At 38.5% G+C, this 16,307-nt stretch overlaps 1 protein-coding gene across 2 annotated transcripts in view; it reads left to right on the top strand.

Moving 5' to 3' along the window:
- The first annotated feature begins 3,026 nt into the window (after window positions 1–3,026).
- LOC143284357 (ubiquitin carboxyl-terminal hydrolase 7-like) overlaps window positions 3,027–16,307 on the top strand; it is a 48,072-nt gene continuing 34,791 nt past the window's right edge. For both annotated transcript variants that reach the window (XM_076591070.1, XM_076591069.1), the window contains exons 1-9: window positions 3,027–3,537; window positions 8,105–8,203; window positions 9,868–9,970; window positions 10,886–10,978; window positions 13,021–13,094; window positions 14,310–14,374; window positions 15,062–15,150; window positions 15,553–15,661; window positions 15,926–16,056. In XM_076591070.1, the coding sequence (XP_076447185.1) occupies window positions 3,453–3,537; window positions 8,105–8,203; window positions 9,868–9,970; window positions 10,886–10,978; window positions 13,021–13,094; window positions 14,310–14,374; window positions 15,062–15,150; window positions 15,553–15,661; window positions 15,926–16,056 (848 nt within the window). In that variant the 5' untranslated portion in view covers window positions 3,027–3,452. The remainder of the gene's footprint in view (window positions 3,538–8,104; window positions 8,204–9,867; window positions 9,971–10,885; window positions 10,979–13,020; window positions 13,095–14,309; window positions 14,375–15,061; window positions 15,151–15,552; window positions 15,662–15,925; window positions 16,057–16,307) is intronic.

Below are 16,307 nucleotides of genomic sequence, written 5' to 3'. Positions count from 1 at the left end.
GAAGAACAGATCTCAGTGACTGGACTGGATAAACTGAGCCTCATCTATGTGTGTGTGTGCCAGTGGTGTATGTGTGTGCAGTGTGTGTGTGCAGTGTGTGTGTGTGAGTGTGTGTGTGCGTGTGTGTGGCCGGAGTGCCACTGAGTGAGCCGACGTGAGCCGTGTGTCAGCTCAACCGTCTGATGTGTCCAACTGAGACGGGCGGGGAAACTGAAGTAAAAGTATTGTAAAATGACGCCAAAATTTGGTCAACGAAATAGGCCCAGTACTGACAATGCACGCGTCGGTGCCCGGACTATCCGCGCCCACAGTTACACAACATGTGGCGCGCCAAAGTCAAGTTCACCTGTTTTTAACATACTGTACTGTGGACGCGCATGGCGACGGAAACAGTGCGGACACACACACACACACACACACACATGCGCGCGAGAGAGACAGGGTCAGGGTGAGTCGGAGAAAGAACGGGGTCCGGACGAGGTGGCGGGAATACGAAGGGCGCCAGATGTGATATCATTAGCAGGATATTGCTCAAAATGTAAGAATGTTTGGGGGAAAAAAGGATACAAGGGATTTCTGAATCTATTTGACAAATATGATGTGATGTAATAATTGTGCAGCGATGCTTCGAAGGATGGATGACCCCAAGTACACATTACCATGCAGTGCCCCCGGATCCATCCGGCATCGAAAAGGTTCATTTATCATTTCCTTCAGTTCCTTCAGTTCAAACAACGCAGTCGTTTTTTTAGTTCCATGCATCCTTATTCACACCCCCACCCCCCCTGTAAATATCCATGTGTTCCGGAACAGCAGTGCCACTCCGAAACAAAAAGAACTTTCGAAATCACAGTTGCGTAACATCGCAAAGTGAAACACTGTGTTGGCCAACACTTTTTCATTGACCATGGCGCATGCGCTCTTCGTCGAGAATGTGATTATTGGTACGAGAGGACAAATCCTGCAGAGACGAAATAGAAAGTTAATTTCTAGAAACATGCGCAAGTGTTATGTTATATATATATATATATATATATATATATATATATATATATATATGCATGCATGTTGTTGTTTTTTTAACTGATAAGCAAAATGAATAAAACACAATGGCAGAGAGGACTCAATGAGGGCGAGAAGTCAGCTGCAATGATCACATATGGATGGCCCCCTCCCCCATTGAAACTGAGCTGATTGTTCAAACGTTCTAGGTGGCAAAAGTGATTATGTTCCTTCCACAGATGCTAAGTGGTTTTCCGCTAGAATGTGTTGTTTTTTGTTTTTGTTTGTTTGATTTTTGTTTTTTTATTTGTTTGTTGTTGTTTTGCTTGTTTGTTTGTTTGTTTGTTTTTCTGTCCGCCCTGGTGGAGGTCGACTGATGGTGAGGTCATTGCGACCAGTTCGGTTTGGTCGGCATATTCTTTTCTTCCATGCCCGGCCGCCGCATGTCTTGGGCAAGTCGAGTCAACTGAATCGGGCAAAGCTAATCCCTGTCCAGGTCGGATTTTCTTGTTGGGTTTACTCGCAACATGATGCGACAGGCAGTACTGAGTGACATGGTTACCAGCAGCAGAGGATCACCTCTGGCTTCAATATATTCCTGGAATGCATCATGACTGACGCACTTCAGTGAAGATCATGTCAACATAGTCAGCATTAGAGAAAGAAATTTCACGAACCTTTTTTTCGCATATGACGTCAATGACTTGGCAGACAGTGAGCAAGAACTCGCTATGCCTTCAAATAAAAAAAAATTAAAAAAAACAAAAAACCTCAAAAGGTGAAACATCGACAAGATATGACATGGAAATCAGCTCCGAGTTGACCACGTTGATGGCCAATCACATCGCCGCCATCTAAAGATATAGCTGTCCAAGTACTAAAGTTAGGAACCGTATTCAACAGTTCACTTCATACCTCGGTTCTATTATTAGCAACTAGGGACGAAAACCAGAAAGCCTCATTCAAGGGCAGCAAAGACAAGACACCATCACTGTCCAGACTGGAAACCAATATGGAAGGACAACACTAGTCTCCATGAAACACAAGATCAGTATCCTGTGTGTACTGGTATATCCCATCTTCCTCTATCAGTGTGCCGTGCGAGACATGGAACTTCAGTCACATGCAGCAGTTTTGGAAAGACGAATCCAAAGCACGGAAATGAGATGTCACCGCAAGATACTAGAAAGATACACTGATCATATCAAGCAGCACATTGGATCATATGAATATCTGCTAACATCAGGTAAGAAAATTATAACTACGTCGCCGGCCATGACCATGTAAGACTATAATCCAGTGACCTTGCTAAACCAATCACCAAGGGAAATAACTGTTGAGGCGGCAGGGACAGAAGGAAAGGAAACAAAACAAGTAATAACAACAACAACTGACAAAAAAAAAAAAAAAAAAAAACAAACCATTGACTGCCAACAGAACACTGAAGGATGGACGAAAAAAACATTTTCAGAGACTCAGACTTTGACACACAACAGACAGAGCTGAAGAATCTTGTGAATATGCAGTTCTTCAGTGTGGCGCCACAATGAACTTCGTCAAGTGGTTCGCCGGGGTTATCAAGGGTGAGGAAAAAGAAGAAGAAAAATTGACCCTGACTGGGTGCTATAGTCTTAAGGGCGAGACAAAATATTAATGATCGAGATCCCATGTGCAGCGTGCATTTAGCCCTTTAGCGTATATGAAATTAACCCGCGACAAACAAACAACAACAAAAAGTTTCCGGATAAACTCTATAAAAATCAACTTAATTACCGGCCAGCAGAGGTGAGGATGGAGGTCAGTGGTGGTGCGGAAGTGTTAGCAACTCGACCCCGAGAATATCCACCCAAATTTCGTACAATCTGTTATGACGAGTGATTAAAAGATTGCATCTATTTGAATTCATATATGTAACGATTTAAGCAAAACAAAACAAACGCAAAAAAGGGCTTTATTGATTTTTAACAGCGTCCCGTGTGGACCTTCTAATGGAACGGCGAACGTGCCAATATTCGCAAGAAATAGTGGAGAGCTCAACTGCCAAGCAGGGAGAAAAATCTAAAGAACACAAAGGTTTCGCGTGCCTGTGTATTTTAGCTATGAATCTTGAAATATTTTCATAACGTTTAAATGTGGTTTGTTGAACTGTCTTGTCTTTGCAATTAAGAATTTTCTCCGTCATTTTATAAAAATACAGCCCGGCAATGTATCCCATACTCCAACGCCAGACCGCCATCTTGTTTATTTTTGTTCATGTCCCGGCGCCTTGTAAACTACTACTTCAAAATTAATACCCTGTTTACCTTCGAGCGGTGTTCCCCGCCAGAGGGGTGGAATCTGCAGACATTGGGCGAATTGCGAGTAAGCACGTCAAAGTGACCGTCTCGCAGAGAAGTCTACAGACTCCAGGGCGAGAACGTCAAACGGTCACTGGTACCAAGGCTAATGATATGAACAACACGATGAACCATGTAAATGAAAAAGATGAAACTCGCAGTGAACAACATGAAGACATGGAGACAGATCAGATCGATGGTAAGTGAGATCTATTAAAACTGTAACAAGATATGTCCAGCTTTAAAGAGACTATATTTATTGATTGCGTGTCTTTCGTCACTTTTCAGTCACACTCTCAGTCGGTTGCAGAAACGAAAGCGTAACAACATCCATGGAACCACTGGTACAGTTATTGAATGAATGTTCAATAGCAGAATTTTTTCACATTGATTTTGAGCATTTCGTTCATTGCCTTTTATTGTGTTTCATTGTAAGCAGTTAACAACATCAGAGTCAAATTCATCAGTTAGATATTAACACCCTCCCACCAACCCCTTTCCGCAACGCCAAAACTGGTCGTCAGGTTAGTTTAAAGATTCAGTGGTGCAACACATACTTATTTTCGGATCGGTACCGACATTATGACTCAGATTATAGGTATAAGAGTTTCGATAAAGTGTGGTTGAGGTTAACTTTAGAACATAGTGAAATAACATGACAAAGGGATTAGAAAAGGAAGGAATCACTCCAACCATCTACATACTGACATGCTGCTTCATTCTCACAAGAATTTTTGAATGGTTGTAGAGTGATCCCCCAATCCCCCCATCCCCCCAAGTTTGACAGTGAACTTACCAATTGTGACATACTTTAATACAGAAAAACTGGACAAAGTCATTCAACTTGAAACTTTGTTCATTGGATCAAGGTCATATTTTGCCTGATTTATGGTATCTTTACCATTTTTGTGAGGACTGATAAGAATGTGCAAAAACTGAAATGGCATGTCATTCAATCATGATACCAATTACACTGTATCTGGAGTGTAACTTATAGCCTACAAAGTATGATTTACATCCCGGTATTCTTTAGATGACATAATTGTAATTTTGGCAGTGAACAGTGAAAAAGAGGGTGCTCAGACTGTTCATTTTGGAACAAAATAGCCATTTTCTAAATTGAAATATCCCACATTGTGGAGGACAAATGAGTTGTCCAGAGTTGTCTTTTTACTTCCACTTTTTTTCCCTCCAAACCACAACACTGAATTAAAGAATATGCTTATGAGTCATTAGCATTATAAGAATGTGTCTAGTTTGGAAATGTGTGTATTTCACACTGAGCAGCCTGAGTGACAAAAAATTAGATAAATACAATATATATCACACACACACACACACACACACACACACACACACACACACACACACTTACTCACTCACTCACATACACACACAATACATGCATGCCACTTGTCAGACACTGTAGCTCAAGGTGATTGTTGTGTGATGGAAAGTTCAGACCTTGTAACAATATCAGTGATCTTTATACATTTATTTTGGTAGTTTTTTGTTTGTTTGTTTGTTTTTTACTATTGCGGTCTGCTGCCCAAAGCTGAACCTCCTCTGAGTTCAGATTGTAAAGGAGTGGGACTATACAGTCATGTCTCATATTTTGAGAACTAAGTCTTTGGGAAATTTCCAGATTTTCTGACCAGCAATGTAGTCTATATCTATTTTATCCTTATTCCTTTAATTCTCATTGATCATGGAAAGAAATTAGTGTTATTGTACACAGTACATAAGTATGCACACTTTCAAACAGAAACAGAAACACACACACACACAAGCTTTGTGCATAACAGTTTGATACACAGATGTGTATATGTGTGCGTGTGATATTTAGACTTAGTTTTGCTGGGATCCAGTTTCTGATGATGTAAAAACTGTTTTCAGTCCATGGCAACTTTATCAACCCAAGAACACCCATTGGAAAGCTGAAATTTGAGATAAAAGTTATGTGAATGATATACGTTTGACTCATTTCTTTCTCTCTCTCTCAACTCTCTTGTCACTCAACTTTTGTCTCTTTCTTTTTCTGTCAGTCCCTCTGTCTTTCCTGTCCTCCGTTTCTCCTCCCCCCTCACCCCTCTCCACCAGTCACCCCCCTCCCTCTCTCTCTCTTACAATGTACTAACAGTTTAGTTAGGGAAAGGTTAAATTTGTTTTTACTTTTAACCCTTTCGCTGCCAGGAAAATAAGATTTAAGTGAAATCTATTTGCCAGGGTTTTTTTCCCAAAAAACGGGTATAAATTTTCAAAAATTTCTGTGCTGTTTGTTATTGGAGAAGACCTATAAAAGTATATATTTTCTGAAAGGGAAATGAATAAAAGATACAAAACACATGATGTTTTCCCATTTTATGTATTTTTAGTTACATGCTGTTGTTTTGAAATCAGTGTTTTGTTTTTTGTCACATATTCAACTTGTTCATTACAAACATTAGTCAGGTAATTTGCACTAAAATATCATTTTCTGGACAAATGGATATCTGCACACACAAAATCATACTAGAACAACCACAATATAAAAAAACTGAAAAAGAAATAGAACATAATGCATTGTGACTTCTGCGAGTGATAATATGGATGTGAGGCCACACCCCCTCAGTCTCCACACCCCTCCTCTTCAACCCTCTCACACAGTCACTTTATCCAGTTCTCATCAGACCACGAGTGCCAAGAAAATAGCTCACACTGCTAAAAATTTGGTGACTTCTGTCGTCTGCTAGAGCTGAACAGCCGGCATCACTCACTGATAGTCGTATCTTGGCCACTCTCTTGATTGCTCCCTTTATTTTCTATCAGATCGTCCTATAAATGTTCACCACTGTCTTCTCCTTCAAATTTATGCTTCAATTCTTTCTGAGCATCAGCTAAAGAAAGTAATCTTGATTAATTTAGTTCGCCACGATCGCATGTCTTGAGCATGGAGTCAGTCCGACATTTTGTTGAGCGAGCGAGGAGAGGAGCCAGGCAAAGACTGCGGCCAGGAACCCAGCCAAAACATTCAAATAAATGACTGCCTTATGACGCAGATGGTGTTTCTAGCTATGAATAGAATCTAGAAAGATTCCCCAAGCTAAACCTACCAGCATTTTTGTCAACGAACTGAATGCAAAGCAGGGAAAAGTCAGAATATTTCAATGACAAGTTATCTCGTCATTGTGGCAGCGAAGCATACATGCTTTCCATGACGAGTTATCTCATCATATAGGCAGCCTAGGGGTTAATAAGTTTTCATCATGGTCACTTTTGCTTGAGTTTATTTATTTTGTTTTTGCCCAAGCTCCATGATGACTGTTGGCAGAACGTACTTAGTAACTAACATATTTTTAGACAAAGGCAAAATTTAAACCTGTGTCTTCAGTTATGGTGTACCATGTATATGGTTGAAAATAAGATCTGTGGAAACTTGTGGTAGTTTGTTGTATTTGGCTGTGAAAACAAGGATATTTTCATCAGCTGCTGCTTCAGATCACAGCGATGGCAATTGTTGAAGCAAATGAAATCTGAAGGAGAATAGTCTTTGATTTGAAGAAAAAAAAAGAAAAAAAGGTTTTGTTTTAAGCGATCACATTTCAGTTTCAAAAAGGTGGTGTTCAACAGAGCAGACAAGTGGGCAGTGGAAGCAACAGAGTTCAAATGATGATGTCAGGGGCTTGACATCAGGTTATCAATTGAATCAATATAGCTTCAGCAACAACAGGGATTGACCCATCAGTGCTGTTTGAGTTAGGTCTTTTTTTTTCTTTTGTTTGTAATACTTTTTTGTGTGTGTATGTATTGTAACATGCTGTGTTTGTAATGTTAAATCAGAATTTTCTTAAGTAAGCCATGTAATCTGAAGCACAGTGAATTCAGTAAAATACTGGAGTTATGTTTTCAGTGTAGACGCTTAGTCTTACAAATAACAAGCATCACATAAGAATTTTAAACAGTCTGTCAACGTGACAGAGACTGCATCAGTGCATGCAGAAAAATCAGTCCTGGATTTTTTATGTGTGTGATGTTTTGTAATCAGTACATAGTACATTCTTTTATATGCCTAACAAGCTGATCAACAGACAAAATAAAAACAAAAAAATGTAATGGATCACCACAACACCCAAGCTGCCTGTGATTTAAGTGTAAATAGAATGTCTAAGATGTGAGATTATGGTGGTATCACTATCAGATTTTAAAAAAATTCCAAAGAACTGAAATGATCTGAATTGAACATTGCTTCTTTCCATTATGCACAGTGCATATTAGTTCATGGCCATCTGTATTTTATATTATCTTTCAAAATCACAAATGATGCTCGTATTTCTGTAGGATAATATCAGCATGTTTTGATGATAAATTTCTGTAGGATAACATCTGCATGTTTTAATAATGTTGGATAATGTCAGCAAGTTATATTGATTGGACAGCTTCTGACTCTAAGTAATTTTACTTTACAGAAAAATTGCGAAGGGCAATACATGGACAATATCCAAGACTGTGAAGCTACTATGAAGGATCTGCTAGCTGATTTAATGATGACACTTCTTAAGTTCTACTTGACATGGAATTTCTTAAATTATGGGATTTTATTTTTAGGTACTCTGTAAATGAGTTACGATCTGTGGGTTTTTTTTTGTTTTTGTTTTTAATGGAGATGATAATTTGCACAGTGGAGTGGTCTGCACTACACAGTGACATATGCAAAGACATGAAGTATAAAAGAGGTAACTTATCTAAGTTTACAATACATGAATTGATGAAACATTCTGTTTGTGTAGGAAACAATCATCACCATGGAGATGATCCACCAGGGGACGTTGTCAATGGTGAACTTAAAGAAGAGGGCGCTGATATCACTGAAGCGGAAATGGAAGAAGGTATTTCAGATACTATGTATTTATGCAAAAAACAAGAAACAAAAAGAAACAGGTCGGTTAAATGTGAAAAACATATAAAAATTGTAAACTCCCAGTTTCAGATATATATATATATATATAAGTGTAAGTCAGGAGCAGGAGCTACACTTTCTATTGACAGAAAACTGGACAGTGTTAATATTGATTTGTCCTTTCTCAACACTCCTGTGCAGAATGACAGTGCACAGTGTGTGTGTTTGGTAAACTATATGCACTCACTTCCACTTCATCCATTGGAAAGACACATGGATCCCTGAGTTTCAGTTTCAGTTCTCAGAGCAGCATCACAGCATTAAGAGAAGACAAATCCATACACAATATATGACATCTGTTAGCCAGATGCCAGACCAGCAGCATACCCTAACATGCTTTATCAGGCCTTGATTGCATTCTTCTACATAATTTTTCCGGAGGACAACCCTTTAGTTGCCATGGATTCTTTTCACTATTTCAGTCCGCCAAGGGTGTGCTGTATGCAGGACCTTGGTTTATCATCTCATCCAGATGACTAGATCAGTAGATGCTCAGTTTGATTTGGGGAGAAGGGGTGAGACCGGGATAGGAACCTAGACCCTCATGGACAATGTATTGGCAGATGAGTGTCTTAACTATTCTGACATCTTCCTTCTCAATATACCTGAATACCTGAACTAAGAAACAAGGCTATTCTTACTCTTAGTATAAATCAGTGTTGTTTTGGAGAAAGGGAAAAAAAAGATTGTGTTACTAAAGTATGAATATAAAGTTCCATCTGTGCTACTGGGAGAATCTTTGGTGGTCATTGAAGGGTTTTTCCAAACATGAGGTCATTTGATATATCAGCAGATGTTCAAATAGGACAGTTCAGCCAATACAAACTGTCAGTCATCTCTTCCAAAGAAGCTGCAGTCATGGTGTACACTAAGTGTTTACACAATACCACAAGATCAAAATGTGAGGAAAACAAGCCTCAAAATGCGGAGAATGTTGCTTGTAAAATTTTGTTTTGAAGATGGCTGCTGTCAAGAGAGGGTGCTAGTCAGGGGTGCAAAGGGGAGGTAACCTACTTCGGGAGGTTATCGGCCATAGCTACTTTCGTTTTCTCCGCATAGGCGGGTAGTAGTTTGCACAGGACAGGAATCAGACCCCTGCCGGAGAGTCTGTACAAGTGGGTCACAGTATGTATTTTACTTAAACATAATTTTAGGAAGAAAATTTCCTTTTTGACGGATAGGCAGTTCAACACAGTGTGAACATTGGTGACATACTTTGGGACTGATAAAGTTCAATCTTTTACATTTTAAACAGACATAAAGATATGAAAGGTCTAATCTTTTCTGTCTGTTTTTTTTTTGTTTTTGTTTTGTTTTTGTTTGTTTGTTGGGGTTTTTTTTGTTGTTGTTTTTTTTGTTTTTTGTTTGTTTTTTTTGTTTCTTGTTGTTGTTGTTTTTTCATTTTAATAAAAAGGGGGGGGGGGTGTTTGTTTGTTTTTTTGTTCAGTTGTATGCCTTTTAGACGTGGATTTTATTTTATTTTACTTTTTAACAGTAATTTTATTTCTGTATAATTGGATTTTCCAAGTTATATTAAAGTAACTGAAATTATATTTATGTTACACATTTATCAGAATTGACAATTTGTTCTAGATGACTGTCGAGCAGAAGCCACTTTCCGATACACTGTGGAAAACATCAGTAAACTGAAAGAAACTGCTCTGAGCCCACCATGCATGGTCAGGAATCTCCCCTGGTAAGCATATAGTAAAATATGTGAAAAGAGTGAAGATTTATATGTGAAATGAAATACACTCAAAAGATCCACTGATTCATATTGATTCCCAAGATGTCATTCTTACTTGCCTGCTCTCCCCCATCACCCATTCGCTGTATGTGTGGTCATTATATTGATGTATTTCTGGTGTTGTACATGAGGAATCACTGATTTTCCCATATTTGCGATGAATATTTAATATTGCAAATGGCCTGTCCCAACATGTTTGCATAGACACTTTGTTTAAAATACTTAACTTATTTACAGGATATGTTTATTGAATGATGTGCTGAACATTTGCACGTCGTACACAAATCATGCCCGTGTTTTATGTTTCTTCTGTGCCCAGTTGAAAGCAATTTAAAAGATGTCAGAGATGCAGACTTGTGAGGTTTATGTAATCTTTCGTTTTTTTCTTTTTTTCCTTTGAAATTGGGTAGGCATATTGTTGTCAAACCTTTGTGGTTTGTGTTAAATATATTTTTGCTTTGTTCATTGTTAACATTTGCTTCTACTTCTAATTCATACTCAAGAGCAGCAAAGTATGTCTTATCAAAGCAGCAAAGTATGTCTGTGTTATACAATTTCCTCTTTTCAAGTGTCAACAATGCTTTATCAAACAATGTTTTCATGTAAGTGATGGCAGAATTTGTGATTGAATATTCTACTGTTCAATTCTTTTTTTTTCCACATAATTCATATGATTGTATGATAAATTTAGGACTTAATGTCATATGTATACACCCAGGTTAGTGCGTGTGCATGCTTATGCGTACATGTACACATTCACTTTGTCTGCCCTCTGTCTGTTTCTCTCTTATGGTCAGTACTCTTTTTTTGCTAGTGTCATCTAACTGAAAAAGTGCATTTGTTTTACAAATAAATTTTTCTCAGGAAAATCATGGCAATGCCAAGGAACAGTCAAAATGCAGACCGTCAAAAGAGCTTGGGCTTTTTCCTGCAGTGCAATGCGGAATCTGATTCAGCGTAAGTGGTTTGTGATGTATGAAAAAAATAGAGATAGATGATACAGAGTTTAGGTTTAGTTTAGGACACCATGGGTGACCAATTCACCACAAAATCAATGGGTCAAGAAAAAGAACACTCCTTATTTCCGCCCCTGGTGCCCCCATAAGGTCACTCCACTCACCCAAAGTTTGTAATTGAATTTGTACTCTGCCCATGACACTATTGGTACAGGGGAAAACTGAAATGGTTTATAATACATATATATGTATGTATATATAGACGCATGTATTTGTGACGGTATGTAGATACTATGTGCCAATGTCTGCTTACGATAAACACAGAATATACAACTTAGTCATCACTAAACTTTATTCTGCAATGCTGGAACACTACAGACTTTTTCACAATGTTTGTCTTCTTGAAGTGACACTGCAGAACAACAACAGTATCATTTATGGGGTTTTTTAGTTTGAAACTGCAACCACGATCATTTTGCAGAATAAGAGTAATATACAACAGCCCTCTCAGCATGACCCAATTTTACGGAAAAAAAATTTAAGTCAAGTGGCTGGCTGCCACATCATTGGGTACGCATCAATGAATGATGACTGACACGAAGCTTAAACCCTGATGATATCTGCTTTTACCTGCTGTTGCGACTCCCTAACCAAACTTCTCCTCTTTCACATTCATTTGTTTGGTTGCTATTGTCATATGCTTGCTCAGAATTTACTTGCTTAATCCTTGAAAATATTGTAAGTAACCTTTTACTCTTGGCCACTCTTTTGTCTGGCCTTTAGCATGGTTTGTCATCTCAACATGTATTTATTGACCTGGTTATTTGACTAATGCCTGCTGGCTGAATTGACAGTCTGTCCGGTTGGTTGTTTTTTTTTGGTTTTTTGCGAACGTGTCAAGGGTCGAATGGAAAGTTTCTTCATGAGATTTTGTAACAACACACTCCACAGCGAGCCAGCGAGTTCAGGACCCCACACGACATGCTAATCTGCATATGTATCAAAAATGGCGTCGCATTCGTTAGAAGTGGAAATTTTTGGCAACTAGATCATGACAGCGGCTTTTACCGCTGCTGAAGTGATTGAAATGCTTCAAACTGAAGGCTTTGACATTGACGAGGATGATGAAGACATTGAATAAAGTATCCGCAGTGAAGAAAGCTACCAGCAAGAAGTTACCGATAGTGACTCAACTTCTGAGAGCAGTGAAGAGGGAGGGGGGTGAGCGTTCACATGACGTGAGGAGAGGGGTCAGTGGGTGAAGTACAGTGAGTTTCATTCAATTACTTTATGTTTTGTATTTTTTGTGATTTTTTCTCCTGACCCTAACAAATGGGTCGTCTGTAGGGAAAAGCAAGGGAGAAGATTATTCGTCCGGAGTGAGTGGCCTCCAGATTTGGGTGATCTGAAAAAAGGAAAATATATTGATGAATATTAAGGGATAATTTATTTTCAAGTATTGCAAACAAACTGGCATTTACTGTGTTGAGTGTGATGAGCAGAACATGATATTGATAAATAAATATTTGAAGAGGTGTGTGCCTTTCTGCATGTCTTTTTTAAAAATTGTAGTTGTACTGCAGTGAAAAAAATTAAGTTTTCCTGCAGTGCAGAAAATTTCAGTACCATTAGCATTCAGTCACAATCATATGACCAAATAAAATATATTATTTAAAAAAAAAAAAACAGATCTGAAATGACCAGATACAGTGCAGTCTCTGAGTAGATTTCAAATACACAGGGAGGACATTGTTTCGAGTGAGCCTGTACGGAGTTGTTGTAGGTCAGTCACTTGTGAGTGTGAAGGGAATTACTATAGATAGATCAAAACATTGTGGCTGGCATCAATCACAGAAATTTGGGTCATTGTGGAATAAATGTAAATCATTGTAAGTTGCAGGAGAGAGCCTGTAGCTTGGGGGGGGGGGGGGGGGGGGTATATAATGAATTGATTCAGCACTGAATGATTGGCAGTCTAGTTGGGGACCAAATGCCTTGAAATGTTCAGGAATTAATTTAATTAGTTACTTGTTTTCATTACAGATCATGGTCATGTCATGCCAGTGCAGAACTACGGATTTTGAATGCAAGGCCTGATACTGAACCTTTCTGCCGAAGTAAGTATTCTAGCTTTTTTTTCCAGCTGGCTGTTGGGTCAGTGATACGTATTTTAACTCACTTTGGACAAAATGCCCCAATTGGGGTCCTGCTGTTTACAGCCATTTCAGACGAAGGGCCCCAATTGGGGCCTCAGATAGTTTTGAATTTTTGGAGTGGCACCTAATTTCATAATGACATTATGAGCTAATAATATCTTAACTGACCTTTCCACTCTCCACTGTGACCAGTAAATGCAGTGTGTGTTGCTGTGCGTGAGCAGGAGAGTTATTTTCGCGATGACTGGTTCACGTGAACAGTGTGTGTGTCAACATTGGCGTCTGACCCAGTTTTGTCTCAGTCACAAGGCAGACAACAGAACTAGACGAAGGGCCCCTATCATGCCTATATAACATTCTGAATTTGATCTGTTTCAAACTCTTTGTGTTTTCCTGGATTCATTTACAAGTCATCAGTATGTGCAAATTTAGAACAAAAAATATGGATACTTTCATCATCTCACTGTGTGATAGTATGAGAAGGGAGGAAGTTTTATATTTTGTTCCCAACTAACTTGTTATCTTACTGATCAGTTTTGAAGTTGTCAGTTCATAAATTCTGACATTATTTTTGGCAGTTTTATTTCTTATCCATGCAAATGGATTGTCTGTGGGGAAAGTCAGGGGAGCTAACCGGCAGTATTGAGTGAGCTTAACAAGCTTCCTTAAAAAGAGGGAGGTTACAGAGGATAGTTCAGTCTTGTCGAAAGCAGTGGTCAGGCACATTGAATTTTGTTAACCGATTCAGCTCAAATTTGGCTTTGACTATTTGCTTGTCTTTTAGGTTATTGACACATTCACAGCGATTCAGTTGCTCATTTAAGAAATTGGAGCTAACATTTATAAAGAGGCCATTGACACCTGTCATTTTAACTTATCAAACTTGCTTAAGTGTTACAACAGATATTTTAGAGTTCAAAGCAATGAAAATTGTTGATTCAAACCTATGTGTGGGTAAGTGTGTTTTACATGTATATATTTTATATCATCTGTTGTATGCATGAAGAAGTGGGAGTTCATGACCAGGAATTGGTTCTTGTATATTGTAAACTTGACCAAAAAATTCTTAGTTCAAACTTCTATCATAGTCAGGTTTCTGGACAGTGCATGTAGCTTGCAGAATGATCGTTCAACATTGTTTTTATGTAAATGAGGAATCTTGCTTTTTCCCCACAGAAATATCACATTTGTTCTACTGCAAGGAGAATGACTGGGGCTTCAGCCACTTCTTGTCTTGGAACGTAAGTCAATCTCTTTTACTCCCCCTGACTCTCACTCTCTTTCCCTCTCCATCCAGCTGTCATTCCTCTCATCTCTTCCTGCCTCAGAGCTACCTTACCTTGTCTTATGTAACAGAGTTCATACTTTATCAGTACTTCATCTGTGTATGTGCATACAAGTAAAAAATAACAATTTGATAAGCGGATGGGTAAATATGGTAATGCTTGTTAAAGCTCCCTTTTTCAAAGTGAGTGAATGTGCAAATTGCCAACAAATGCAAGTGGCAATGACAATGATAACAGTTTGTTGACAAGCACTTGCAAGGCAGACAAGAGCTGTTTGTCTTTTTGTTGCAATGTTTTAAGTGTAAGTGTCATTTGATTTGTTTCTGTTCTGCAGTTATTTTAACTCCACTTATTCATGCCAGTTAAAGGGGAAGATGTGATAAATATGATAGTGAAGGTGTTATTTTTACTGGCTAAATTTGCACATTTCTTAAAATCATAAAATACAATGTGAAATTCAGAAATCTTTTCTTCCTCAGTGTCATCTTTCTCGCTTCCTATCCATCACCAGCTTCTATTCATTATAAAATATCAGTGCTTATGCAGTTTCTAAGCAGGATAATTGGGCAGAAAATGTTTATTATAGCTTATACTTATAATCAAGAGTGCAGTTTGATGTATTTGGCAGTATACTTTGTGCAGGAGTTGTTGGACCCTGAGAAAGGCTACGTGAAAGATGACAAAATTACTCTGGAAGTCCAGGTCACAGCAGATGCACCACATGGCGTTTGGTAAATTTTGGGGGGTTTTCCAGATTATATTTTTGATTCTGAGCTCTTTTCCAACATAATTTTACAGAGTGTTAGCGTTGCTATGGTTAACAGATGTTTAGTTGAAGCTGGACACACACGTCTGCTTCCATTTTGATTCTTTGGTTGTGTTAAAAAATATTTGTCCAGTAACATGTTTTGATTTCTTAGACAGATAAAAGATAGTGAACTTTTTGCTTTGTTATGTTTTTAATTGTAAGTTAGCATAATATTTTGTAAGTATCCGTATAAATGATTTGATTTGATAATGGTTGAAAATTATTTAATGTTCATGAAACATTCAGAAAAGATAACTGCAAATTATTTTGTGTTTGTTAGGTGCGACAGGGTTATATTTTGTCAAAGCCATCTTCTGCTGTGCAGTTGGGACTCAAAGAAACACACAGGGTATGTTGGCCTGAAGAACCAGGGTGCCACATGCTACATGAACTCCCTTCTGCAGACGTTGTTCTTCACCAACAAACTGAGACGGGTGAGACTGGTGCATCAGAATAGGGTTATCAACATGACATCATCATGTTCCTGGTTCTGTAGCAGATACTTCTCCAAAGTTTGTTTCATAGTTCTTCAGTCCGTTGCAGCACCTCATTCCTGATAGCTGTTTGTGGCGAGGATTTATGTTTTCACTGCTGGGCATCCTCTTTCAGAACGACAGTTCATTACTTATGAGCCTAGAGGTTTTTGCCCCATAAGTTTGTGTTTTGACTTGTAGATGAAAGGTTATGTGTGTTTTCAGGCAGTCTACATGATGCCAACAGAAGGAGATGATGGCTCCAAGAGCGTTCCCCTGGCTCTGCAGCGGGTGTTCTATGAGTTGCAGTTTAGCGACAAACCTGTCGGCACCAAGAAGCTCACACGCTCCTTTGGGTAAGCCACAAAGTTCTTTTGGTTTTGTATTTTGTGTTTTGTTTTGTGTTTGAGGAAATGGGGTTGTTGTACAGTTGACCTGTAGAATTTTATAAACTTGTATTGATAAAAGAAATTGGAAGGTGAAAATAACAAGCAAAAATGTTCATAGACTGGAAGACAGATAAATCTTTGATAACTTTATATAAAACTGATCACCAGACAGTGTTCCTGAAAATGAGCTCTGAAACATAAGAGGAAGCGATTGCAAC

Source organism: Babylonia areolata, chromosome 1 (genome assembly GCF_041734735.1).
Source record: "Babylonia areolata isolate BAREFJ2019XMU chromosome 1, ASM4173473v1, whole genome shotgun sequence".
Taxonomy (NCBI): domain Eukaryota; kingdom Metazoa; phylum Mollusca; class Gastropoda; order Neogastropoda; family Buccinidae; genus Babylonia; species Babylonia areolata.
The sequence above is the reverse complement of the archived record's forward strand: the minus strand, read 5'-3'. Positions and strand labels throughout refer to the sequence as shown.